Raw genomic sequence first — 27142 nt, forward strand, 5'->3', positions numbered from 1 at the left:
CCCGAGTGTGGCTGTGCCCCCCCCCCCACCCACCCCCAGAAACCCCGGGACGCTGCGAGAGCTTAGCGCCTGGAGGTGTAGTGTCCGGGCACCTGCGCCTTAACAGCCCGCGCCGCTAGTCGGTTTGGCCCCGCAGCAGCACCCCAAAGCGCTGGGCCCCCAAGCCCTCTGACGCCCCCGCTGCGCGCGCTCCCGCCCCGCCCCCACGTGCCCGCGCGCGCCGGCCCCGCCCCTCGGCGCGCCCACGCTCCGCCCTGCCGCTGGCCCGCTGCGGTGCCGGCCCCAGCGACCCTCCGCCGCCCCCAGGTCCTCCGCCGCCAGCCTCCATGGACTCGTTCGCCCCACTGCAGCCGGGGCTGCCCCGAGCGCGCCTCGCTGGCACCTCTGGCCGTGGGGCGGCCTCCGTCAGGTATGCCGCGTTGAGACTGCCGAGGGTGGCCCGGGATGCGCCTTGGAGCCGCTACGCCTCGGGCGGCAGGGCGTGGTCTGATATGGCTTCCTTGCAGAGGATTGTTTCAAACGGCTCCCTGAAGAACGTTTGCCCGGGGATGGCGGACCGTGCTGTGGCTGTAGCTCGACAACCCACCGCGGTTTCCGGGGAAGACCCCATTGTGACATCCCCACCCCAAGGACTGTTTTCCCACGGCTAGAGGCCTTGTCTTGACGCGACTAGCGCCCCTAGAAACTGCCGCGTGAACCCCTGCTCTCCTAGGTGTCCAGAGCCTTTGCCCTAGACCTCAGCTCGGTTGTAGAGTTCACAGCCCCCTGTTTGTACGTGCAACTTACCTCTCCAGTCCCTGGCCACTGCATCCGACGCACCCTGCACCCTGGGGAGCGCCTTTCGGGGACGTGAAGGTCACTGGGGGAGCAGGAGGAAAAAAGAGACTGGGTGGATAGGGAAAGGAGGCCCGGAACCCCAAAAAGCAGCTGACACCAGGTGTCTGATAAGAGTCCAGGAGTGCCGTGTATACGGGGAGGGGAGTTGATACTAGGGAGGGCCGCCCTGGCCTTTTCGGTACAGATCTGTTTCCGATTTCTGCTCTCTGTCTTTGGGGATGACCTTGATAGTCTGGCCATTGTTTGTGACCGAGCTGGGACGGGGCTGCCAGCGAAATGTGGAGGTTGGAGTGATGGAGGTGTTGTAGTAGGAACCTATAAGAAAGGGAAGGGAGGAGTTATAGAGGTTTGGGTACTGCTAACATGTCATTAAACCAGAAGAGGGTTTTTTGTTTGCTTACTTGAAGCCATTTGGCAAAGCAAATAGTTCCCTTGAAAGGGGATTGTCAACTAAATATGTTAGAATGGCTTTTCTTGTATTCTGTCCTTTTTGTTTTTGTTTTAATTGAGACAAGGTCTCAGTGTAGACCAGGCTAGCCTTGAACCCAGAGAGATCCACCTGCCTCTGCCCCCCAAAGGCTGCTGGGGTTAAAAGGCTTGTACCACATTGCCTGACCAACTTTTTCTGTGTTCTTACTTGGGTATTTTACTGTTCGTGTTCTCCCTCTCTCCCTCTCCTCTCTCTCTCTCTCTCTCTCTCTCTCTCTCTCTCTCTCTCTCTCGTGTGTGTGTGTGTGTGTGTGTGTGTGTGTGTGTGTGTGTGTGTGTGTTTCCCTCCAGTGTTCAGGGGCATTGCAATCCTGGGACATTGCATTTCCTAGACAAGTGCTATATCATATCTATTTTTTTCTTTTTCTTTTTCTTTTTTTTTGGTAGAGTTTTGTTGTTTTTATTTAGGGAGTATTGTTAGTTTTAATTGGATCAAATCTACAAAGAATAAAAACTACTTTTTTTGTTTTTTGGAGACAGGGTCTCTCTGTGTAGACTTGGCTGTCCTGGTCTAGCATTTGTAGACTAGGCTGGCCTCGAACTCACAACGATCCGCCTGCCACTGCCTCCCGAGTGCTGGGATTAAAGGCGTGTGCCACCGCGCCAGGCAAAAACTACGTTTTTAAAAGACAGAATCTCACAGTGTAGGCCTGATGACTGGTCTTGAACTCTGAGATCCACGTGCTTCTCCATGCTGAGATTAAAGACATGAGCCACCTTGCCCGGCTTCTTTTCTGTTTTTAAATTACATGTATTTGTCTAGTTGGTTGGCGTATGTATGTGTCTGTCTGTCTTGCGTTCTTGCCATAGTGAGCGTATTAAGGGCAGAGGACAAGTTGCCTGGCGTCTTCTCTCCCCTTCCTCCTATGTGGGTCACCAGGATTGGCCTCAGTCAGGCTTCTTGGCAGCTAAGTGCCTTTACCCACTGAGCCATTCTGCAAGCCCCAAAACTAAGTCTTCCTTTTCATTTCCCAGGATTCTTTCGCATACTCTGGCAATGTGTTTAGTAAATGACTAAGACTTGAAAGAAGAAAGAAGCATTAGAGAGCAGTGAAACCTGCACGTAGGAGTCCTGCTTCGCTTCCACTTGGACACTGTGTGCATTTCCCTGCCCCTGACAGGAGTTCCTTCGGGGCTTTGCAGTTTGCAGTGGGTAGCTGCTTGTGGAAACAGTCTCCGTTCTTTCTCGGTGCTTCTGCAGGAGAGCATCCATGTTTGAAAGTATTTGAACTTTGGACAAAAATTGAACAGGATGCTTTAGAACTTGGAGCAGCCATCCGATAAATCTTGGCTCTCTGCAGGGGTGTGTACCTGTCTGCATGTGTGTGTGTGTGTGTGTGTGTGTATATGTGTGTGGTATGTGTGTCCCCGGTCCACCATGTGTGTATGTACGCACATGTGTGTTCAAGTGCCATGCTTGTTAGATGCAGTGCTAGCCATGGGACCCAGGGCCTTGAAAAATCAGGTAGCAAAGTGAGCTACCCCATAACTGTATCCTCATCACAAACTCAGGAATCTTTATGTGAATTAAAAAATAATAATTGCATTTTAAAATATTTCGGTTTAGATTTATTTTTAAGTTGGTATGTGGGAATGTGCAGGTGAGTGCCAATGCCCAAGGAGTCCAGGAGAGGGCGTTTGATTCCCTGGAACTGGAGTTCCAGGCAGTTGTAAGTTACCTGACTTGGGTGCTGGGACCTGACCTCACTCAGGTCCTCTACCAGAGCAGCCATCACGTGCTCTTAACTGCTGGGCCATCTCTCCAGCCTCACATTTTTATTTACTTAACCAGAGGTATGTGCATGTGTCTGTGTAAGTGTGTGTCACAGAGCACATGGGACAGAGGACTGCTTTTAGGAGTTGGTTTTTGCCTTCCATCGTGCAGGTCTCAGGGATTCACTAGTGTCATAGTCTTGGTGGCAAACTCCTTTACCCACTGAGCTATTTTGCTGACCCTTGATTTAAATATTTTAGAGAAGTATCTTTATCATTAAAAAAAAATCCATCTCCAGAATAAATGCTACCTACCTACTTCCTTTCTATTTCTCTCTCTCTCTCTCTCTCTCTCTCTCTCTCTCTCTCTCTCTCTCTCTCTCTCTCTCTGTCTGAGACAGGATCTCACCATGTAGCCCTAGCTAGCCTTGAACTTGTCGTCATCTCTCTGCCTCTGTCTCCAGAGTGCTGGCATTACAAGAGTATGTACCACACCTGGATTATTTGTTTTCTTTTTAACTTTTTTTTATTATTACTAGTGGGTTTGTGTACGTGCGTGCGTGTTGCGGGAGAGGTGCAGGCATGTTGGTCTCATGGCATATGTGTGGGGGTCAGAGGGTAACCTTCAGGAGCTGGTTCTCTTCTTCCACAGTGAGCCTGGGGGTTGAACTGAGGGCATCATGCCTGCACATTAAGCACTTTCACCCACTGAACAATCTCTCTAGCTCTTTACTTTCTCTTCCTTTTTCCCCCTTGGGTTTTTTTTTTGAGACAAGTTCTCACTAAGTAGTCTTGGATGGCCTAGAACTCACTATGTAGTCAGCCTGGCCTTTAACTTAGAGATCTGCCTGCCCCTGCTGGGAGCTCTTTATTTTCTATGTTAAGAAGATATATGTATGTGTATATGTGTGTGTGTATACACACACACACACACACACACACACACACACACACACACAAAACACACACACATACATCTTTGGAGGGGATCCAGTGCCCTCCTCTGGCTTCTGCAGGCACTGGCACACATGAATCATTCATACATACATACATACATACATACATACATACATACATACATTTTAATGTGATAGGCAGTGGTGGCTCATGCCTTTCTCCCAGCACCCAGGAGGTAGGCAGAGGCAGATCTCTGAATTTAAGGCCAGCCTAGTCTTGTTGGTTTTTGTTTTGTTTTGTTTTGTTTTTCAAGACAAGGTTTCTCTATGTTATCTTGGCCATCCTGAACTCACTTTGTAGATCAGGCTGGCCTCGAACTCACAGCGATCCGGCTGCCTCTGCCTCCCGAGTGCTGGGATTAAAGGCGTGCGCCACCACACCTGGCTAGAGGCCAGCCTGGTCTACAAAGTGAATTCCAGGACAGCCAGGGCTACACAGAGAAACCCTGTCTCAAAAAGGAAAAAAAAAAGTCGATTGGCAGACTTTATTAGTCATACCTAAACTCTATATTTTGTGTAAAGTGCTCTGGCTAAAACTTGACTTTTGGCAGTACTTAGTTCAACAGCAAAGCCTTGGGTAAAGAAACTTTGGTGAAGGGTCACCTCATTTCTCTACCCCTCTGTAGCTGAACATGTTTTTCTTACCTATTCACGTCTTCCCTTCTTATTTTTCCCTAGTGCTTTTGAAATAGGTCTTAAGCTGTAGCTTGGGCTGGCTTTGAACTTGGTTGGTCCCCCTGCCCCTCCCCACCCCCACACACTTTTGACATTTTGAAGGTTCCTATTGGGTTCAGCTCTTTCCTGTCTGCAGCTGGTCTCTTTGCTGCCCTCTCACTCCTGAGTGATGAAAGAGGCAGGCTTAACTAGTGAAGTCACATTCCTGGAGACTGTAGACAGTACTGCAAGTGCACGGTTCTTTTCTAGACTGGAGTCTGTTCCGGGTGGAGGGTGGAGGTCAGAGGTGAAAGTGTTAGTGCTCAGAGTTAGAGGCTCCTTACTGATCCTCACTGCGCTGCCCATAGATGCCTTTGGTTTCTGTCCCTCAGGAATGTAAAATCAGAGTTGCTTTCTCCTTGCAGGTTGGCTTGTGAGTTGCTCTAGGTTAATGAAATGTACAGCGAATAGCACTGTAATTCTTCTGCTTCAACAGTGTAATTTGTTACTCTCTTTCCTTCTGTTATGGTGGCTGTTGTGGCTCCAAATGGTCCTTCCTCCCATCACTCTGGAACCCAGAGTGAGCGTGAGAAAGAAATGTCACTGGGGTTTTGGAATAAAAAAAACCTTATTTTAGTTTTTTATTAGAATTTTCATGTTATTTTACATTTGAATGTTTTGCCTGTACATATGTCCATGTACCGCGTGCACGCTTGGTACCTACAGAGGTCAGGAGAAGGCATCAGATCTCCTGGAACTGGAGTTACGCATGGTTGTGAACCACCGTGTGGGTGCTGAGAATCAAACCAGGTCCTCTCAAGAACATCAAGTGTTTTTAACTGCTAAGCTAGACTCTAGCCTGAATACAAAATTTCTGGTCTTGGATAGTGGTACACTCCTTTAATCCCAGCATTTGGGAGGCAGAGGGAGGCAGATTTCTGTGAGTTTGGGGCTAGCCTGGTCTACATAGCATGTTTGAGACCAGCTAGGGCTGCATAGTGAGGCTTTGTCTCAAAAAAACTTTTTAAAGTGTGTGTGTGTGTGTGTGTGTGTGTGTGTGTGTGTGTGTGTGTGTGTGTGTATGTGTGTTAGAGAACAGCTTGTCTGGAGTAGGGTCTCTCCTACCATGTAGATTTCTGGGATTGAACTCTGGTTGACAGGCTTAGCAGCAAACACCTTTGCCTGCTGAGCCCTTGAATTTTTCTTTAACTGAAGTATAACCTGTCTTATATGAACTAATACTAAGGACTTAGTGGAAATCTTGCTGAAATGTACTGTCCGACTTTAAAATATATTTTTCTGCAGAGGCGTCCAGTTCAAGGTCAAAGTGGACTATGTCAGATAAACAAGTAACAACAACAAAAACAAATCCCCAAACAGTTGCCTGGATGCTGCCTAACAAGGCCTCGTGTGATTCTAGGAGAGGCAGAAAGATTTGCTTGTTAATACCTGTAACTTCATTTCTGCCAGAGGTGGTGGCCTTGCTGTTTGTCTTTGTGCTTATGTCTGGGGTGACAGTGCACTGTGGGTCTTTTGTTCTGTGACATCCCAAGTGAACATGACAGATGTTACACAGCTTAAACTGTTGGTTTTGTCCAGAAATTTATTTTTAAAGGGTCTGAAGGGAGAGGTCAGTAGGTAAAGGTAGCTGCTACCAAGCCTGAGGACCCGAGTTCAATTCCTAGAACCCACATGATGGGGACAAAGGAAGCCACTTCCACACCCACACATGCACACACCATATACACATGATAGGCAAAGGAAGCCAGTTCCACACCCACACATGCACACACCATCTACACATGATAGGCAAAGGAAGCCGGTTCCACGCCCACACATGCACACACCATATACACATGATAGGCAAAGGAAGCCAGTTCCACACCCACACATGCACAACCATACACACATTATAGACAAAGGAAGCCTGTTTCACACCCACACGTGCACAAATCATACACGCCAATACACGCAACATATAACTCCCAACGAAATGAATACATCAACAGAAAAAATTAAAAATAAGAAGTAGGCATTATAGTTTGGGTACTTAAAATTGGTTCCCCTGATTTCAAGCACTAGTTTAAAGCAAGTGCAGCTGATTTGGTTTATTTCTTTTTGGGGCAAGGCTGTGTAGCCTTGGCTGGCCTGGAACTTGCTTTGTAGACCAGGCTTATTTCTGCCTCCTGGGTGTTGGGATTGAAGGTATGTGCCACCATGCCTGGTTTTATTTAACATATTAAATATTTTATGTTCATCTACTCTGTGTGTAGAGGACACACAGAGGACAACCCCAAGGGAAGTGGGCTCTCTCCTTCCACTCTGTGGGGCCTGGGGAGCTAACTCAGGTTGTCAGACTTGGTGGCAAGGACCTTAGCTCACTGAGCCATCTCACTGGGCCCTTAGCAAGCTTTTAAAAACTTCATTTCCAATGTAATTTTAGACTTATATGATGCATTTATTACAATGAAGGCATCATTGTTGGTATAAAGCTTTAGTTTAATTAGGAAACTTGCTTAGTTGGAGTCCAGACATTATTTCTCCAAATGAGCTTTCTCTTACTCTATGATCTAATTTAAGATTCCACATTATGTTTGAAGTTGACATGCTTGTAACAGTCAAGGGTGCTTGTTGTATGAATTCCTGTGGAGCTGATTTTATAAAAAGCAGGAAATGAGAGCAGTGCTGACGGTCAGCCAAAGAGAAGGAATAGCATGGAAAATCTCAGAACACAGTGAGCAACCTTCTGGATAGCATTTCCTGTTTGTGATGACTCATTTTTCTGGAGTTCTTAAATTTAGCATCTTATTAATAAAATTTCATGAAATTTGTGTAGACATAAATTTTAACTGAGCATGAGTTTTAAACCATTTTAAATTAGGTGGTCTATCAGGAACTACATTCAGCAGCTGGTAAAAGAATCTTAGCAAAAGTGTGTTAGCATTTATTCTCTGTTGCAAAAGATGTCTCCAGAGGAGGACAGGCCTAAGGAGCCAGGCCATTTGTATTCTTTTATTTGGTGACACTAGCAAGTGGCTTCTATCTTTCCAATAGCGTCCTGGTCACAAAATGGCTGCAGGATCCCTGGCCATCATGTCTTTCAGTGGGGAGGAGGCAGGGAGGAGGCTAGTGCTCTAGTTGCCAGTTCCCTTAGCTGAGCCTTCCCAGAAACTTCCACAACTTGTGAGTTTGTGTCATTGGTCAGTTAGCTCGAGAAGCAGAAGACTCTGGCCTGTTGCTAACCTAAGTAAAACCTAAGATGTTATTAGAGAAAGGAGAGATGGGTGTGGATCGACAGCTCTTTGTTTATACCACAGCAAGATAACTGTGCACTGCACTGGACTGTTGTGCTTGTGTGGAGGTGGGTGTCTTAGTCAGTGTCCACTGACTAGTCTTAGAAAGGACAACATTTCATTGGGGCTGGCCAACAGTTTCGAGGTTTAGTCCATTGTCATCAAGGCAAGAAGCATGGCGGTGTGCAGGCAGCCATGGTGCTGGAGGAGGAGCTGAGAGCTCGCCATCTTTTCTTTTGTTTTGTTTTTTTGTTTTTCCAGACAGGGTCTCTCTGTGTAGCCTTGGCTGTGCTGGACTCGCTTTGTAGACCAGGCTGGCCTCGAACTCACAGAGATCCGCCTGCCTCTGCCTCCTGGGTGCTGGGATTGACGGTGTGCACCACCACGCTGAGCCAGAGTTCTGTATCTTGATCCACTGGCTTACAGTGCAGAGGTTTAGTCCATGGCAGCATGGCAGCATGGCAGCGTGCCAGCATGGCAGCATGCAGACAGACGTGGTACTGAAGGGGCTTAGAGTTCTACACGCAGATCTGCAGGCAAAAGGACAAGCAGAGACACTGGGCCTGGGTTGAGCATTTGAAACCCAAGGCCGCCCCCAGTGACACGCCAACAAAGCGCACCCTTCCCAAAGCGTTCTAATAAATGAGCCCGTGAGGGTCATTCTTATTCAGACCACTACAGTGGAGGTGCTGGGGAAAAATTAAACTGACCACATAGTTACATGTCGGAAGCATGTTCTTTAGCATGTGTGTGTCAGTTTGAGTCATTTTATGGTTACTGGTTAACCGTGTCACATTTGGTTAGCCATGTCACGTTTGGATGATAACAGTAACAACATTGGCATTGTCTTCCTTGTCACTCCAGTACAGGACATCAGTGGCCCTGCCTCTGCCTTTCCTTCAAGTTTCTTTCTTTCTTTTTTTTTTTTTTCAAGTTTCATTTTTTTAAAGTGTATTTTATTTATTTTATGTGCATTAGTGTTTTTTCTGCATGTATGTCTATGTGAGGGTGTCAGACTCCCTCAAACAGTTGTGAGCTGCCATGTGGTTGCTGGGAATTGAGCCTGGGTCTTCTGGAAGAGCTGCCAGTACTCTTAACCACTAAGCCATCTCTCCAGCCCCAAAGATTTATTTTATTATTATTATGCCTGCATGCAAGAAGAGGGCACCAGATCTCATTATAGATGGTTGTGAGCTACCATGTGGTTGCTGGGAATTGAACTCAGGACCTCTGGAAAAGCAGTCAGGTGCTCTTAACCTCTGAGCCATCTCTCCAGCCCCCTTCAAGTTTCTTAACTTGGGAAGTTAAATGATGCCTGCTTTACTGCAGACTCCAGGTCTGGTGAGCCTGTCACAGTCTGCAGTGAGCTCCTTCTAGTCAAGACCTCAAGTCTAATTAATGCAAACACGGCAGCTTTTATTATTCCCACTGGGATTCCTTCCAGCATTGTACTATGAAGAATTTCAGAAGAACAGAAAAGTTGAATTATTCAGTGCACATTCATGTATGTCCATACCTAGAGTCTCAGGACAGCCAGAACACACAGAAACCCTATCTCAAACAAACAGAAAAACAAACAAACAAACAAACAAACAAAAAACCGTTGGGCAGTGGTAGCACATGTCTTTGGGAAACAGAGGCTTCTGTGAGTTCGAGGCCAGCCTAGTCTACAGAGCAAGTTCCAGGACAGCCAGGGCTACACAGAGAAACTCTATCTTGAAAAACTAGGAGGAGGAGGAGGAGAGTCGTCACTGTAATGCTTCATGGTTCAATGACAAACAGATTATATTCTGGTTAAAGATTAAATTTTTGAAGCAAGAAAATGTTAAAAGGGAAAAAACCTGAATTTAGTTTTACCCATTTGAAAAGAAAATACTAATGAGGAGAATGCTCTACTTAAGGAAAAAGACTCTTTCCGCATTTGTGTGCTCCCACTGTATCTGGACTGGACAGGGTACAAGTAGGAAAAAAGTCTCCTATTTTCATTATTGTCTTGGCTTTCAACAGCAGTTGCCAAGGGAACTCTTTTGTTTCTTGGTCACATGATCTGGTCATGCTTTTTGTCAGTGGCTGGCTATAAGTTTGTAAACCAAAGATCTCTTGGTAACCTTGGCAGTCAGTCAGCATACTGGCCTTCACAGAAAATGGGCCAAAGGTCCAGCTTGCAAAGTCTTCCTAGTGGGGAAATGACTTCAGGGTCAGTCCTCGGTTAAAGAGGAAAGCGTGCAGGGCCAGGTAGGCATTGGTCCTTGGGGGAAGAGTTTGTTTAATATTTAAAAGTATTGTGCCATTTCTACACTGTTGCTTCTAAACCTTGTTACTCTATATAGCTTCTTCTTTATAGCCCCTAATTTTTATTAACAAAAACTACAGAAGAAGTGAAAGAATAGCATGACAAGCAGTCACGAACCCTACCACACAGATTTATTTATCTGGTTGTTCTTGAAACAGGGTCTAACTGTGTAGCCCTCACTGGCTTGGAACTCCGTCATCTCACCAGCCCCCATATAATTAGAATAAAGATTTGTACATTCGTAAAAATGTTGGCATTTAATAGGAATTGTGTTAAACCTGTATGTTAATTTGAGGAGAATTGATATTTGTATATGCTGGGTAACCACACCCTGAGCAAAACTGGCTCTTCTTTCTCTAGCAGCCATCAACTGCCAGTAGTGCCTCGGCAGGGGCGGGGACTCAAGAATCCTTTCCCTGTCCTATGAAGTTAACCACACCCACTGTGAGTTCATGAGTGCAGTGGTCCTTCCTGGAAGGCAGCATTTCCTAGCACTCCTCACTAGTCTCCAGCTCTTAAGCTCCTCCTCCTCCTCCTCCTCCTCCTCCTCCTCCTCCTCCTCCTCCTCCTCCTCCTCCTCCTCCTCCTCCTCCTCCTCCTCCTCCTCCTCCTCCTCCTCCTCCTCCTCCTCCTCCTCCTCCTCCTCCTCCTTCTTCTTCTTCTTCTTCTTCTTCTTCTTCTTCTTCTGTGATGTTCACTAGGTGCTGGTGCTGGTGGCCCTGGTGACCAGTTGATGAGCTTCTACGTTAACCACTGCCCACTGTAAAAGGAAGCTTCTCTGAGCCAGGTCAAGAGCAGCATAGCTCTATGGGTGTTAACATAAATATTTAAAAAGCAGTTTGATGACTTCCATTCAAGGAAGCAGCAGTGGTAGGTTTCTCCTAGGTCCCTTGACCACCCCAGCCTCAAATCCAATCAGAAGGTGGCTGGTTAACTCATGACATTATTATTACTATACCAGTGGGCAGAGCTCGCCTGGCCAGGGCCAGTGTTGGATATGACCACTGATGTCTCTCACCCATCACATTCTAGTACTATGAAAACTGACCATCAGGGAGAAGATTCTGTAGTCAAATCTAGATGTGTTTCTCTCTCCTGCAGTGAAAATGGGTGATGTCTTCTGGAGTAGGGTTTTTGTTTGGTTATTTTTTTTTAATTTTAATTTGGGGGGGGGGGACAGAGAGAGAGAGAGAGAGAGAGAGAGAGAGAGAGAGAGAGAGAGAGAGAGAGAGAGAGAATGAGAATAAAAGAATAAAAGAATAAGAATAAGAGTGAGATAGTGTTCTGGCCTGGAACTCACTATATAGACCAAGCTAGCCTTGAACTTACAGAAATATACCTACCTCTGCCTATGAAGTGCTGGGATTAGGGCATTCCCCTACCCTGCTCAGTTTGCAATATATTTGAAATTTTTTTCATGTGTATGTTTTGCCTGTGTGCATTTCTGTGCATCACACATTTGCCTGGTGCTCATGGAGGCAAGAACAGGATGTCAGATCCCCTTAACTAAGTTACAGATAGTTGTGAGCCACCATGTAGGTCCTGGGAATTGAACCCAGTTCCTCTGAAGAGCAGTCAGTGCTCTCAATGCAGAGCCATCCAGCTCTTTACTGTTTCTGGTGGGCAACCAAGAACAGTGGCAATAGCCTGTCTTGTTTGCAGGGGGGGGGGTGGGGGGCGGGGAGGCTCTGTTTTGGAACCTTGCTGATCAATAACTTATAGGGTGGGATCCAGTGCCTGGTACTGCGATTTTCATTTCGTAGCCCATTTCTTCTGGGAGCAGCATTGTTCATCCATGCAGGATGCCTCCATTCAAACTCGCTTTAAGTCATTATTTTTCAAATAATATTTTGTATTTGCATGCGTGTGTGCATCGTGTGTGTGTGTGTGTGTGTGTGTGTGTGTGTGTGTGTGTGTGTGTACCATGTATATGTGGGTGCCCAGGGAGGCCAGAAGAAGGCATTGGATCCCCTGGATCTAGAGTTAGAAGCAGGTATAAGTTGCTGATGTGGGTGCTGGATGAAGGACCTAGATCTTAGGAACTGAAGACCTGGAAGAGCAAAAACTGCTCCTAATCATTGTGTCATCTCTCTAGCCCCTTAAGTCATACTGTAAAGTGACATAGTAGTAGATTTCCATGAGGATGTCCTGGAGCTCACGCTGTAGACCAGGCTGGCCTCGAACTCACAGAGGTCTACCTGCCTCTGCTTCCCAAGTGCTGGGATTAAAGGTGTGTGCGACCACTGCCCAGCTATAAATCCTTAGTTTCGGTTAATCCACCCCTACTTTTTTCTCTTCCCTCAAACCCCGACCATCATCCGACTGAAACCTTTAGCCTCCAGTGTCCTCCCTCTTCCTTCATAGCACCTGTGTTCTGGTCTCCCCTTCCCAGTGAAGGCATGTTTCCCTCCCCCTCTCATGGGCCTTTTCTGCTTCTGACATCTACAAACATTGTAAGTTAAATATAGAATAAAAATGTGAAGCTTGGGGCTGGAGTGATGGTTCTCTTGCAAAGGACCTGAATTCAGTTCCCAGCACCCCAGTGAGTGGCTCACAACCCTCCTGAGCCCCAGCCCCAGAGGGATCCAGTGCCTCTGCACACACACACACACACACACACACACACACACACACACACACACACACACAATTAACACATTTTAAATAAAAATAAAACTCAGAGCTAGAGTCGTAGAGAGAACATGGGTGTTTGTCTTTCTAGACTTAGATTATCTTACTATGATATTTTCCAGCTCTATCAGTTTTCCTGAAATTTCATAATTTCATTTTTCTTTACAGATGAATAAAATTCTGATGCATATATTAGTACTGCATTTTCATTATCCATCAGTTGGTGAACATCTAAGCTGATTCCATTTCATAGCTATTTTGAACAGACAGTAAGAAGCATAGATGTACAAGTATTTCTGTTGTAGGATATGAAGTCCTTTGTGTATATGCTCAGCTAGACCACAGGGTAGTTTTATTTTTAACTTTTTGAGAAACCTCCACACATTGATTTTCATAGTTTATACCTCTACCATACATATATCCCTACCTACTAGTAGATAGGGGTTGCTGTTTCCCTGTCCTCGTCAGCACTTGTTGTCATTTGTTTTCTTAACGATAGCCATTATGACTATGGCAAAATGGAATCTCAAAGTACTTTCAGTTTGCATCACTAAGTCAGAGATACTGAACAGTTAAAGACGTTGGTGAGGGTGAAGGAATTAGATGTGGGCGTGGTGCAGAAGGGCCAGGCTTGGGCGTGAATGGCCTCCTCACCTTTGTGGTTCCTGAGAAGGCACAGAGGGAGACAGGAAGGCAGGAGCCATAGAGATGATATTGTTTAAGAATAGATGTCTCCCTACACTTTGCCTGGGTACAAGGAATATCCTTTCTGCCAAAGGAGTTAGAAATAGGGTGTTTCCTGTGCAGAGATGCTACAAGGCAGCTGGGTGGATTAATTAGAGCTTAGTTTATTGAGGCCCTTATATCATTTTTTTGTTTGTTTCTATTTGTTGCTTTTGGGACAGACTGATAAAAGCTAAATTGGATAAAGCGGTGTAGAAACATTTCTTTCAGAATCAGCAAACGTAAAAAGACACTGGAAATTCTTGGAATCAGCTCCTGGTTGATTACGAGTGGGGCCCTTGGTACCATCCTCTACTGAGCCACAGAGCCTGGCAGTGCAGTTCATAGGCAGTTGTGCAGACAGTCTTTAGCCACTTACGGTCATCTCTTCCAGAAAACGGAAATGAGGGGCGTTGTTCTGACTAAAGAGATGGGTACCAATATCCTCACCTAACAGAACCATTCTTCTTGCGTGTACCTCTTAGGGACGCTCACACCTCTGCACTCAGGAAACTGTTCTTCTGTTGCAGCTGCAGCCGACTCCGCCGGGTTCAAAGCATCCTGACCCAGAGCAGCAAGTCTCAACCCGATGGGATTCTCTGCATCCTAGGTCAGTGCACTTACGTGTGTCGGTTAGTGTCTTCCCAGCTCTCATTCCCACGACATCTATTTCTGTTTTAGTGAGGGTGAATATTGAGAGGGACGACAGTGAGATGAAGAGCAAGCTCCTACCACAACCCTAAAACCACAAAGACAGCCCTGATCCTTCCACCAGCTGTAGTCCTGGGATGTCTAAGGCATTGAGAGGCAGGCTAACCTTAGTGTCGTCTGCAGGGGCGTGGAATCACCACACCACACCTCACAGTGCAGGGCCGAGCGTGGCTTCTGAAGTTTGCAGGGGGTGGGGGTTAGTGTTGTCCTCTTCTTTTTCAAACCACCTTCACTTGTTTTCATTTGTTCACATACATTTCTCATTAGGATCTCTTTGAGACCTGTTCTTAGGCTAATTGAAAGTATTCCAGGGTCTTTAGTAAATAAGTAGAAGACCATGTTTTCTGGTACTTTCTGCCCTTAATTGCCTTTCTTAAATGGATTTTTAAAAGGTTTATTTACTTATTGTATATACAGTGTTCTGTCTGCATGTACACCTGCAGGCCAGAAAGGGGCGTCAGATCACTTTATAGATGGTTGTGGGTTGCTATGTGGTTGTTGGGATTTGAACTCAGGACCTTTTAAAGAGCAGGTGGTGCTCTTAACCTCTAAGCCATCTCTCCGGCCCCACTTAATTGCTTTTTATGGGCTGGAGCTGGCTCTGTAGATAAGAGCACTTGGTATTCTTCCAGAGGACCCAGGTTCAATTCCCAGCACCTACATGGGGACTGACAACCATCTGTAAGTCCAGTTCCAGGGGATCTGACAGATCCCAGAGGGTGTTTTCTCCGGCCTCCTTGGGCACCAGCCACACATGGTACACACATACATGGAGGCCAAACACGCATACACGTAAACTATAAATGAAAGAAAAAATTGCTTCTTAGTATTAACAGCTTTAATAATACTTGTTGGTTAATTCTCCCACGTATGTAGATCTTGAGATCCAAGGAAAGATGCCTTACCCCTCAGCCCGTTTCTCTTACAAGGGGTTCTTTATTTAGTTTTAGCACAAAACTGGTTTAAGCCCTTGGCCTTTGGCCATCAATGCTTTACTAAACAGGCAATCATTGGCTCTTACTGTATTCCATGGTATAGGACTGCTAGTCACAGCCTTTTGCCTTGCAGGAATTGACAGCAGATACAATGAAGGCTGCAGAGAGCTGGCAAATTACCTTCTGTTTGGTTTATACAGTCAGAACACCACTGATTTTGAAAAAACGGGATTTTCTGAAGAAATTCTAGATGGTAAGTCTATATTAGCAAATGGTTGGAAAGAGTGGTTTATTTCTTTGGACCTTTAACTCATGATCTTTTTGTAAGAATTATTTTAATTTTAATTGTATTGTATTATGAGTTTTTGCTTGCATGTATGTATTTGCACCATGTGTGTACACTTGGTGCCCTCAGAGGCCAGAAGAGGACATTGGATCCCCTGGAACAGGAGTTACAGATGGTTGGGAGCCGCCATTCAGGTGTTGGGAGTCAAACCCAGGTCCTCTGGAAGAATAGCAAGTTCTGTTAACTGCTTAGCCATCTCAGCATACTCTCAGCGCCCCATTTATGATCTTTGGTTGTTTTTTTTTTTTTGATTTTTCAAGACAAGGTCTTTCTGTGTAGCCTTGATTATCCTGGACTCACTTTGTAGACCAGGCTGGCCTCAAACTCACAGTCATCTGCCTGCCTCCCAAGTGCTGGGATTAAAGGCGTGCACTACTACATCTGGCTCCATTTATGATCTTTTAATAGGAAAATATAATAGAATTTTAAGTAGTCTAAAGCTCTGGTAAATTTTCTTTTGTTTTGCTGTTTGAATGATGTGTAGTACACTAATTGATCTCAAAATTGGCAACCTCTGGCCTCAGCCTCCCAAGTAGCTAGGAGTATATCAGTTAAGGTTTTTATCTTTTTAATAGTGAAAAATAGCATTTCCTGTTGAGCTAGTGAACAAAATATTTCTATTGGTCATGCAGTGGATAGCGACTATCAACAAGCAGTGTCCAGAACACATTTACTGGGCAGATCATCCCTGCAACCCACAGCCGACACCAGCGTTTGGCTTTATCTCTTGGCAGGGTTAGGGTTTTCCTAGTCTTGCCCACTGCGCCTTTTCACTGAAGGGTCCAATTGTGTGCTGTTGCCAGTGAAAGCACTTTCAGCTTTGAAGCAAAGATGAGCTGCTCTTGTGAGGAAGAAGATTTTTAGCTGAGGAACAAGGGCCTATTGTCCTGCTGTCGTTGGGAATTGTTTTTTGTGTGACTTTAACACAATGCAGGCTTTCTGCCTGTAGTCTGCATTCTCTGGCTTGGAGACACTGCGTGTGTTGATGCTGCTGTGGGCTGTTGCCCAGGAGCTAGCTCTGATATCATATACTTAGCATTATTAATTGTAAGCAAGATGAGTCAGGAGACATACAACAGACAAGTAAAACTGGACAAGAGACAAGACACTTGCAAAGCAGCTGGGGAGGCTGTGAAAGCAAACATTCGGTGTCAGATGATCTCACTTGAGTATGGTGGTTCTCACTTGGGAGGCAGTTTTGTCCCTTGGGGGACATTGAGCAATGTCTGAAGACATTTCTGATGGCCATGGCTCAGTCTGTGGCACTACTGGCATCTAGTGGACACTAGGGATGTTGCTGAACATCACAGAATGCACAAGAAAACCGCAGTTTCTCAATGAGGAATTATCTTACTTAAACTATCAATAGTTCTGAGTTACCCTGGGAAAGTCCCTAATACTGTCCATATAGTTCAGTTATCCATATAGTTCAGTTAAAGCTATCCTTTTTGGTTTTTGTTTGGTTTTTCAAGACAGGTTTTCTCTGTGTAGCCTTGGCTGTTCTAGACTCACTTTGTAGACCAGGCTGGCCTCGAACTCACAGTGATCCGCCTGCCTCTGCCTCTGCCTCCCGAGTGCTGGGATTAAAGGAGTGTGCCACCACATCCGGCCCAGCGCTATCCTTTTTATTATGAGTATAGAAAAAGAAGACTAAAACTAACTTGTTATTAGTATCCTTTCTTCCTCTTCCTCCCTTCTTTCTTCCTTCAGCTTCCTGTCTGAGGTAGGCTCTCACTCTGTGCTCAGGTTCGCTTTAGATCCAGGCTCCTCTCGGCCTGCTGCTACGTTTACGTGCATGAGCCACCACTGTGATCTTCATCATTCTTTTTCTTTTTAATTTTTGATGTTATAATGTAATATTTTTCCTTCCCTTCAGTCTAAACCAGTGTTTCTCAACCTGCAGGTCATGACCCCTTTGACAAACCTCTGTCTCCAAAAATATTTACATTACAATTCATAACAGTAGCAAAATAAATAATTTTATGTTTGGGGATCACTATAACATGAGGAACTGTGTTAAAGGGTCACAGCGTTAGGAAGGTTGAGAACCACTGCTCTAAACCCTCTCATATTTCCCCCTCCCTTCCTTTAATTCATGGCCTTTTTTCTTTAATTATTATTGCATATATTGCATGCATATATATACTCCTGTATATAATCTTCTCAGTATATATAATGTATGTTTTCAGGGCTGACCATTTTTCACTGGGCTACCAATTGGTGTGCTCTTCCCTGGAGAAGGACACCTCTCCTGCATCTGGCTTTTCTCGGTTGTCTATAGGTTTTTTGTGTGTAGAGGTGATGCTTCCAGGGCTTTCCCCATCTACTTCGACATGTCCATTGGTGCTGTCTTTGTTTAGCTCATCTTTGGTCAGTCAGGTGAGACTTAATGGATGTAGCTTCTGACATTACCAGAAGACACCATCAAATGTTTTTCAGTTCATCTGTTTGTTGTTTGTTTCAGATTTTAATTAAATTTTTTTGACCAGGAAAGATGTTTCAAGCCTTTAGTCCCAGCATTTGGGAAGCAGAGGCAGGTGGATTTCTGTGTAGCCTGGTCTACATAGTGAGTTACAAGACAGGGCTAGGTAGAGACCCTGCCTAGAATAAAATAAAATAATAAAAATAAAACAAAATTTCTTCCAGGGGGCCGGAGAGACACTGGCTGTTCTTCTGGAGGACCTGGTTCCAATCCCCTGTACCCTGTTTTTTGGTGCCAGGGATCAGATGCTGTCTTCTGGCCTCTCTGCGGGCACCAGGCCCACAAGTGATGCACAGGCATATATGCAAGCAAAGCACCGATGCACTATGAGTTGAAAAGGGCCAACATGAGATACTGATTTTTTCAAAGACATTTTAAAAACATTTTACATATTCTCCATTCATTTGTTCATTGGTTCATTCATTTTTCATTTATTCATTTATTGAGACAGGTTCTCTTTACGTAGCTCTGGCCATCCTGGAACAAACTATGTAGAGTAGGCTGGCCTCAAATCCACAGAATTCTGTAGTTAAAAGCTTGTTCCACTGCGCCTGGCCAGCCCTCCCGCCTCCCGCCCTTCCCTTCTTTTTCTCTTCCCAGGCCTCCTGCTGCTTCTCAGTCTCTTGCTGCTGCCTTTAAAAAATTTTTGTTGTTGTTGTTGTTTGGTACCTAGTCTCTCTACTTAAATCGGGGTGGCATCCTTGAACTTTTGCTAGGATCATAAGCATGTGCCCAGCTAGCTGGCTAGCTTTCTGTCTGTCTGTCTGTCTTTATCCTCCTTCTTTTGAGTCTCACTATGTAGCCCTGGCTGTCCTGGAACTCACTATGTATGTAGACCAGGCTGGCCTCCAACTCACAGAGATCTGCCTGTCTCTGCCTCCCAGTGCTTGGATTAAATGTATAAGCCACCACACCTGACCATACTCTCTTATTTTATCTGACGGTTTACTCTGTTAATATCAGAGTCCGTAGAGACTATGAAATGCATAATTGGATTTAGCAGTTGTGATGACACATCTGTTTTGGGATCCTAAATCTTTAGGGTTATAATTCGGTGTAGAGTATGTGGGGTGTACACTGGTGCCTCCACTTTTTCAGGTGTCATAACATCTCTCCTTTGGCAGCTAGTCTACCGTAGAGTTAGGACAGGGCTCCGGGGCTCAGGGATGTGAGGAAGCCTAATACTGAAACACAAGAGAGAAGCCTAGTGGCTCTGCCATCCTCTGGACCATTGAGTGAAGCCTGGCTGCTTTTCTTTTGGAATTATGACTGTTTTCATGTTCCACACTCAGGCTACTTTGATATTTCTGCCGCATTCCTTTACCCCATCTCATGGCTCTTGAGTGACCTGGGTTTCCTTGTACCCTTGGGATTTCTTTGTTTCCCTGGCCCACCAGTGTTGATGGCGTTTCTAAGTCTTCGATCTGCTGGTATGTTTCCAGAAGCTCTTTCACTTGCCTGCATTTCCTGCCTTCCAACTTTTCCTGTGCAGAGTTCACTGCTGTACATAGTAACCTTCCCTACGAGTGACGATGTCCAGGCTCACAATTGCTTGGAGCCAAATAAGCCTCTGGACAAGAATTTTAGACACTGGTTTTAGTGTGGAGCCCCTGCTGTTTCTTGATTCAGTGGCCATGTTCTTTCCATGGAGTGCTCATCTCCTCACTGAAGGCTATCATGAAGCCAGGTGTGGCCGTGTGTCTGTAATTCCAGTACTTAGGATGCAGAAGCAGGAGGGTTGCTGTACGTTCAGGGCCAGCCAAGTGTCTACACGGTAAATTCCATGTCAGCCAGGGCTGTATAGTCTAAAAAAGAACCCAGGCTTGGTGGCACAGTCCTGAAATCATAGCTGCTTGGGAGGCTGAGGCAGGAGGATTGCACATTCAAGGCCACCCTGGGCTACAACATACTGAGTTCAAGGCCAGCTGAGGCAACTTAGTGAGACTCTGTCTTAAAATAAAAAAGTAAAACAGGCTGAGCATGACAGAGTGCTTGTCTAGCATGTGTATAGGCCTAGGCTTGCTCCATCTTCAGAAATGCAACCTCTCTGCATAGCCAAGATTGGTACCCCAGCCCTGACTTACTGAACTTTGCGGTACTCTGTTTCAGGAAATGAAAGCTGCTGTTTTGACTCATTGGGAGCTTACACTGTCCTATTTAGATGTTCACAGTGGGAGAAGCGTTGCAGAGGCAATAGGAAACCCCTACTGTCCATACTGACTATGGCTCAATTAAACAAATATCCACTTAAACTTTTGTTACATTGTTTCTGAAGTAGCTGTTGTTGAGGTTTTTTTTTTGGGGGGGGGCAGGGTTATTTGTTTGTTGTACTAGAAATGAACCCAGGTCCTGGCCATTGTAAACCTGAATTGCTGCACTACAATCTCATGCTGTAAGTGGAGTTACTAATTTTCTAGGCAGAAACTGTCTGAAGGAAAAGCCTCTTGACAATTTTGTGCTTTGCTTTTTTTTTCTTTCTTGCAGATGTGATTATATTGATTAAATCAGATAGTGTCCATCTGTACTGTAATCCCATCAACTATCGATATCTTTTGCCTTATGTGGCACCTTGGAGAAACCTGCATTTCCACTGTATGACGGAGAATGAGGTGAGGAGAAAAGACAGGAGAAAGTCTTCACTCAGCAAAGTGTTGATTTGGAACAGAAGCCTCTTTAAAAAGAATTATAGATCTATTGTCAGAGTATGCGCACACAGAAATGAATATCCACATACGAAACCTGAGGCTTTTGGTTGTTAACCTGAAGGAAACGTGAGGCTTTCACACTGGGCTTCTGAGCCCGGCATCCTGCTCTAGTTCCATAAAGGTCTTTATTTTTAATAAATAAATTAATTAATTTTGGGGGTGTTTTTTTGAGACAGGGTTTCTCTGTGTAGCCTTGGCTGTCCTGGACTCACTCTGTAGACCAGGCTGGCCTCAAACTCACAGTGATCCCCCTGCCTCTGCCTCCCGAGTGCTGGGATTATAAGCATATACCACCACCGCCTGGCTAGTGTGTAGTTCTTTATAAATGCTATTTAAGACAGCCCCTGAGAATATGCAGAGATCATATGGAACTTTGAACGCTGTGTCTCATTAGAGCCCATCTTCCTTTTAATTTCCCTTTTTAGTATGAAGATGAGGAAGCAGCAGAAGAATTTAAGATTTCCAGCTTTGTGGACATGGTTCGAGACTGTAGTAGAATTGGTATTCCTTACAGCTCCCAGGGTAAGACCTCGTTTGAACAGCATGAAGATTGAATGCCTCTACCTCTTTCCTAGTAGATATTTGACTGGAAAACCACTTGAACCATTTTCACTAAGGCAAAGGATCAACCAGAATAAAATTTAGGGACTCTCCTATACAAGCTCCTGTTGGTAACTATGAAGTTACCACAGTAACATACCAAGCTATCAGTGGGCAAGGAGAACTGATGAGGGATTTAGCATAATTAACATCTAGTGTGTATCATTTATTATATATGTATATGATATGTCTTTATAATAGGAATAATTTGGATAGCTATTTTAAGGCTATCTTTTGGAGCTAGAGAGATGCCTAAGGCTCTGATCTTTCAGAGGACCTGAGCTTGGTTCTCCACAGGCATATCAGGCAGCTCACATCAACTTCTAACTCCAGGTCCAGGCGAATCTGACTCCATGAGTACCGTTCCACATACAGACGTATAATTAAAATAAAACCTTTTTGCCAGGTATGGTATCACACACCTTTAATCCTAGTACTTGGGAGGCAGAAGTAGGTGGCCTTCTCTAAGTATGAGGTAATTTGGTCTACATAGTGAGTTCCAGGCCAGCCAAAGGTACACAGAGACCCTGTATCAAACAAACAAACAAACAAACAAAAATATTGACAGTAGCACTTCTCAACCTGTGGCCTGTAAACCCTTTGGGGGTCGCATATCAGATACCCTGCATATCAAATATTTACATTATGATTTATAACAGTAGCAAAATTACAGCTATGAAATAGCAACAAAATAATTTTGTGGTTGGGGGAGTCACCACAGCATAAGGAACTACAGTCAAGGGTCGCAGCATTAGGAAGGTTGAAAACAACTAGTTTACAGGAAAATTCAATGTGGAATACAGGGAGGAAATCAACAAGTTTATCAGTGCTAATATTGTAAGAAGAAGAAAAAACTGAATATTAAAACTATCATTACAGAAAGAACACCCATATTTGTTTTGTTTTGTTTTGTTTTGACACAGGATCTCTTGTGTAGTCACCCCTGGCTATGTAGACCAGGCTGGCCTCACACTCCAAAGAGCCACCCGCCTCTGCCTCCAGGCACTGCTACTAAAGATGAATACCATTATACCTGGCCAAAAAAGGAACTTGATTTGGTCATTTTCCTTTGAGGAATCTAATTGCTGTTTCTTAAGTCAGAAGAGCCAACTTTTGGTCTGTTAATAAGCACATTCACCGAATGCTGCCAATCAGTTGTAATAGAGTACTGTTTACTTTTTTTTTCTTTTTTAGAAAACCAAACTGTAAACATGTGCTATGGAGAAATCTGAATTTGTTACTTGCCTGTGATTTTAATTTTTCTTGAATTTGACTTTATATTTCTAGTTTCAATATCTAATCCTCTTATCACCCTGGTAAATTTGTAAAAAAAACTGATGCCTGTCTAACCACGTGAGACTGGCTTTAAACTGTTACGTCCAGGATTTGATGTGTGTTGTTGTGTGTGATTTCTTTAGGTCACTTACAGATATTTGATATGTTTGTGGTAGAGAAGTGGCCAATTGTACAGGCCTTTGCCCTTGAAGGCATTGGAGGAGATGGATTTTTTACCATGAAGTATGAGGTATGTATGAAAATTAATATGTTTGGGTTTTGTCACAAAGTGACTGCACTAAAAAAAAAAAAGCCAACCGAACAACAACAACAACAAAAACCAAAATACCAAGATCTTACTGTGTAGTCTTGGCTGGCCTGGAGCTCCCAGAGATCCATCTGCCTCTGCCTTCCAAGTGCTGGGATTAAAGGCATGTGTTACCATGCCTGGCTTTGAAAGAGATGGCACATACACAATGTTTTTATTTCTGTTTTTCTTGCATCTTGAAGATGACCAAAAAATATCTGTTGAGAGAGATTAATGGGTGAGATTAAGTCTGGAAAATTACTCCACAGTACAGCTTAAAGAGGACGGCCTGGCACATTGGCAGAGTGATGCAAGGCATCTATTTGTCGCTATCTGGTGTGACCTGATCCAACAGAAAACCAGGCAGAGGAAGCATTGTCATGCTAAAATGGGAACATCTTGTTGACTAGTATCTTTAGAAGCAAGGCCAAGCTCTAACATCCTGAGGAAGTACTTGGGGACTTGCCTAGGAGGCCAGCACACTCCCTAAGGCTTTCTGTCAGGTAGGATTACGCTGTGGGAGGCTCCCTTGAAATGTCCAATAATTCAAAAGGAAGTTGGAAGGAATCAGGTCACAGCGGACAGAAAAGAAACCATTTTACAATAATGGTTATATTTGTTCTTAATTGTCTGAACTATGCATATGTAAAGGGCCTTCTATATGTCACACACACACACACACACACACACACACACACACACACACAAGTGATTTAATTTGTACAGTGACCCCTCTGGGGTAACTGCTTTATGTCTCTCTTACAGAGGGGTCAAATAAAGACACAGAGCTAGTGAGTGAGAAAGTGAGCTGGGAGAATATCCTCTCCCTCTAAAACCTTTGAAGGGTATATGTAGACTTTTATTGTGGGATGGTGTTTTCAGGGGTGAGATGTGCAAGTGGAGGAAACAGCAAATGTCATATGAGACTTTAAATCTGTGTGTGTGTGTGTGTGTGTGTGTGTGTGTGTGTGTGTGTTTTCTCTGTGTAGCCTTGGCTGTCCTGGACTGGCTTTGTAGACCAGGCTGACCTCAAACTCACATTGATCCACCTGCTGGGATTAAAGGCGTGCGCCACCACGCCTGGCTTGAGACTTTAAATTTAAAGATTACCTTCTTAGCCAAACATGGAAAATGCCTGTAATCCCAGCCATCAGGAAGTTGAGGCAAGAAGATAGTTTCACACTTGCTTGGGTTATATCACAAGTCACCCCTGCGGCCCCCTTCCCCGTGGGGTGTGTGTGTGTGTGTGTGTGTGTGTGTGTGTGTGTGTGTGTGTGTGTGTGTGTGTTGAGACAGGATCTCACTCTGTGACCGAGGCTGCCCTCATTTAGTATCCTCCTGCTTCAGCCTCTGAGATATAGGCAAGTGCCCCACACCTAGCAGATAACTGCTAATATTTATTATTTTCCCAGGTATTTCTCTTTCGCCTCCATCTCATTACGCACTCGGCCTCCCTCTGCTCCCCAGTCTTAGTTTTCTTCTTAGTCTGCCTTTCTCAAGTTACTAAATGTGTGGAACAGTTTTTTCTGTAGCTTCTATCTGGCAGTGTCCTTTCTCAACTCTGATGGCCTGGTGACTGGCTCATGGCTCTTTAAAGCCTGAGAGGAGAGCTTCTGTTACTTACAGCTTAACTCAGCGCACGGTCAGACCCCAGAGAAACTCCTCAAACTCAGAGGGCCTGTGTCACTGATGTGAGAAGGGCCAGCATGTGACAGGAAGCCAGGCCCACCATAGCCTTTCCTGCTATTCATGCTGAGCTAAACTGAGTCATAAGTATAGAGAACTTTCCTCCCTTGAAGCAACAGGAAAAAAATTCCTCTGATTGAACTTCCTTGGCTCTAGCTTCCTTCTTCCTGTGAAGGTGCTGAAACTGACCCAGCAGTGGGTTTTTTTGTTTGTTTGTTTGTTTGTTTTTTTAGTGACCAGCAAACACTAAATAAAAGTAACGAGAGTAAACAATGAGCATTTGTGTACTTGTATATGGACAAACATAAGCTCTTCAGTTGAAAGGTGGAATGACACTTAAGAATAAGATCCGGCCTGGCCTACATGAGATTTTGTCTCAATCACAGAACAACAAACAAACCAAGAAAAGGATTAAGCGGATTGTACATGGTATAGGCCCAAGAGTTGGGAGGTGGGGGGGTGGAGTTGGGGCGTGAAGATGTGGTACTCAGACTTTCTATCATTGTGTGACGAAACACCTGGTTGATAGAAACAACTGAGGGAGGAAAAGATTTATGGCTGAGTTTCCATAGGTTTCAATCCTGACTCCGTGGCCCGTGGTAAGGGAGAGCATCGTGGCAACAGGATCATGTGGCATTGCTGACTAGCTCGTGGCACACAACCAAAGCAAGGGCCTGGAAACCAGGTGTAACCTTTAAAAGCATGTCCGAAGTGACTTCCGTCCCTTCTGGTAGACCTTACCTCCTGAAATTTCCACAACTTTCCAAAATGTGTTTCTCATGTTCAGACTATAACAGCAAGTTTTCCTTAGCCTGGGCTACATAGGGATGTTACCTTAAAAAACAAGATAAAATTCATCAGAGTATCAGAGACCACAGCACCTAGGATGCAAACATAGCTCATCGTGGTCTCAAAGGAGATTCTCTTCACATAATAAAGTGTGATAGGCTGAGGAAAGCTCTGTGGGTTAGCTGGACCTCAGAGGTCAGTCTATCTTCTCCTGCCCCGAACATTTGGCAGTGTCTGGCTTTGGGCGAAGGGGAAGTACAGGGGAACCTGATGCAGAGTCTAGGAAGACTGCAGGCTGCATACTTGCACCTGAGTGCTGCAGGGCAGAGATCACAGCAGGGGCTCTCCTGGGAAACCCTGGAGTAAGCAGACAGGCAGACACTGTTAAAGTTTAGGATTGAATTGCTAATCCCAGTACTCAAACGATAGACACTGACAGTTCAAGGCCAGACAAGTCTACACAACAAGCCAGCCCAAGCTGATGGAGTGAGAGAGTCTGTCTCAAATGGAAAAAAGAAAAGAAAAGAAAAGCAAGAAAACAAGCAAAAATAAAAAATGGAGCAGTTAGTGCACCTGAAGGGGGTAGAAATGTACTTTACTTAGGAGAGATAATACTTGCATGATTTTGTTGTTATTAAACAGCTAATGATGTAACAGAAAAAGTAATATTAGAGTCTGTGTTTATGGAGAAAAAGTGTGGGGTGAGGTGTTAGAAAAGACCTGCATCTTGGCATAAGTTAATACTTCTAAACTGACAAACAGTGAAGGGAACACATGTCAAAATCTAAACATAAATAACAAAAAGAAAAAAGCTCTAAGTTGTTTTTGAGTGAGACTAATGGGCTTTCCAGGTTAGATGATTCAGATATTTTAATATAGGCCTTTTGTATTGTTTGTTTCTTTTAATCACAAGCATGTATTATTTTAACTAAAGTTACAAAGAAAAAAGTATGTATATGTATGTGCCATCATTGAATGTAATCAGATGATGCATTGACAATTCTGAACATAATTTCCTTGAATGAGAAGTCATTTATTATTTTGTATAGGGTCAAATATGATTAGTGAAATTTTTGTTTATTCTAATGGAATTAATAAAGCCTTGGTTTAATAATAATAAATAGTTATTATTCTAATAGCACCATTTGTACCAAGATAATAATTTTTTAATATCAGAAGAGCAGAAGTCATTGACTACCCTGGTGATTTGACTTAGTTATGTCAGTGTTCGCCCTCTGTTGCAGTTGCAGGACGTGAGCCTGAGTCTATGGAATGTCTACAGCAGGATGGATCCTAGGTCTCTGGAGAATATGCTTTCACAAGTAAGGAGCCTAAGTGTATTTAACATAATTATGATCATTATCCTAAGCACATACACACCAAAGGTATTTAATTTGAAGATATACAAGGTATATCTTAGTTTGCTTTAATATAAAGACCCTCTTCCTAGATTATGCTGGACTCCTGCAGGGGAAAAAAAACTGGCAGAATTGAGGCTTCCTCCTCCACTCTGAGGAACATTTAGGCCTCCTTCCTGCTGAGGCAGCTAGTTTCACCTGAAGACGGGTTTTTGTTTTTTTTTTTTCTTTGGTATTTTTTGTTTTGTTTTGTTTGGTTGTTGTTGTTCTTTTCCTCCCCTCAGGGAGAAGGTATTATACTGGACTTTAGTAAAACAATGCAGAACTCATCTCTTATAGCATGAAAAATTAAGATGACA

At 44.4% G+C, this 27142-nt stretch overlaps 1 protein-coding gene across 3 annotated transcripts in view; it reads left to right on the top strand.

Annotated features, from left to right (window-relative positions):
* The first annotated feature begins 216 nt into the window (after window positions 1–216).
* DNAAF9 (dynein axonemal assembly factor 9) overlaps window positions 217–27142 on the top strand; it is a 117463-nt gene continuing 90537 nt past the window's right edge. For 2 of the 3 annotated variants that reach the window (XM_084774212.1, XM_084774213.1), the window contains exons 1-7: window positions 217–409; window positions 14075–14199; window positions 15369–15488; window positions 20548–20672; window positions 21194–21290; window positions 22787–22893; window positions 26670–26747. In XM_084774212.1, the coding sequence (XP_084630338.1) occupies window positions 327–409; window positions 14075–14199; window positions 15369–15488; window positions 20548–20672; window positions 21194–21290; window positions 22787–22893; window positions 26670–26747 (735 nt within the window). In that variant the 5' untranslated portion in view covers window positions 217–326. The remainder of the gene's footprint in view (window positions 410–14074; window positions 14200–15368; window positions 15489–20547; window positions 20673–21193; window positions 21291–22786; window positions 22894–26669; window positions 26748–27142) is intronic. The other variant, XM_084774214.1, reaches the window with a different exon arrangement.

Source organism: Acomys minous, assembly GCF_964271855.1.
Source record: "Acomys minous genome assembly, chromosome: 3".
Classification (NCBI taxonomy): Eukaryota; Metazoa; Chordata; class Mammalia; order Rodentia; family Muridae; genus Acomys; species Acomys minous.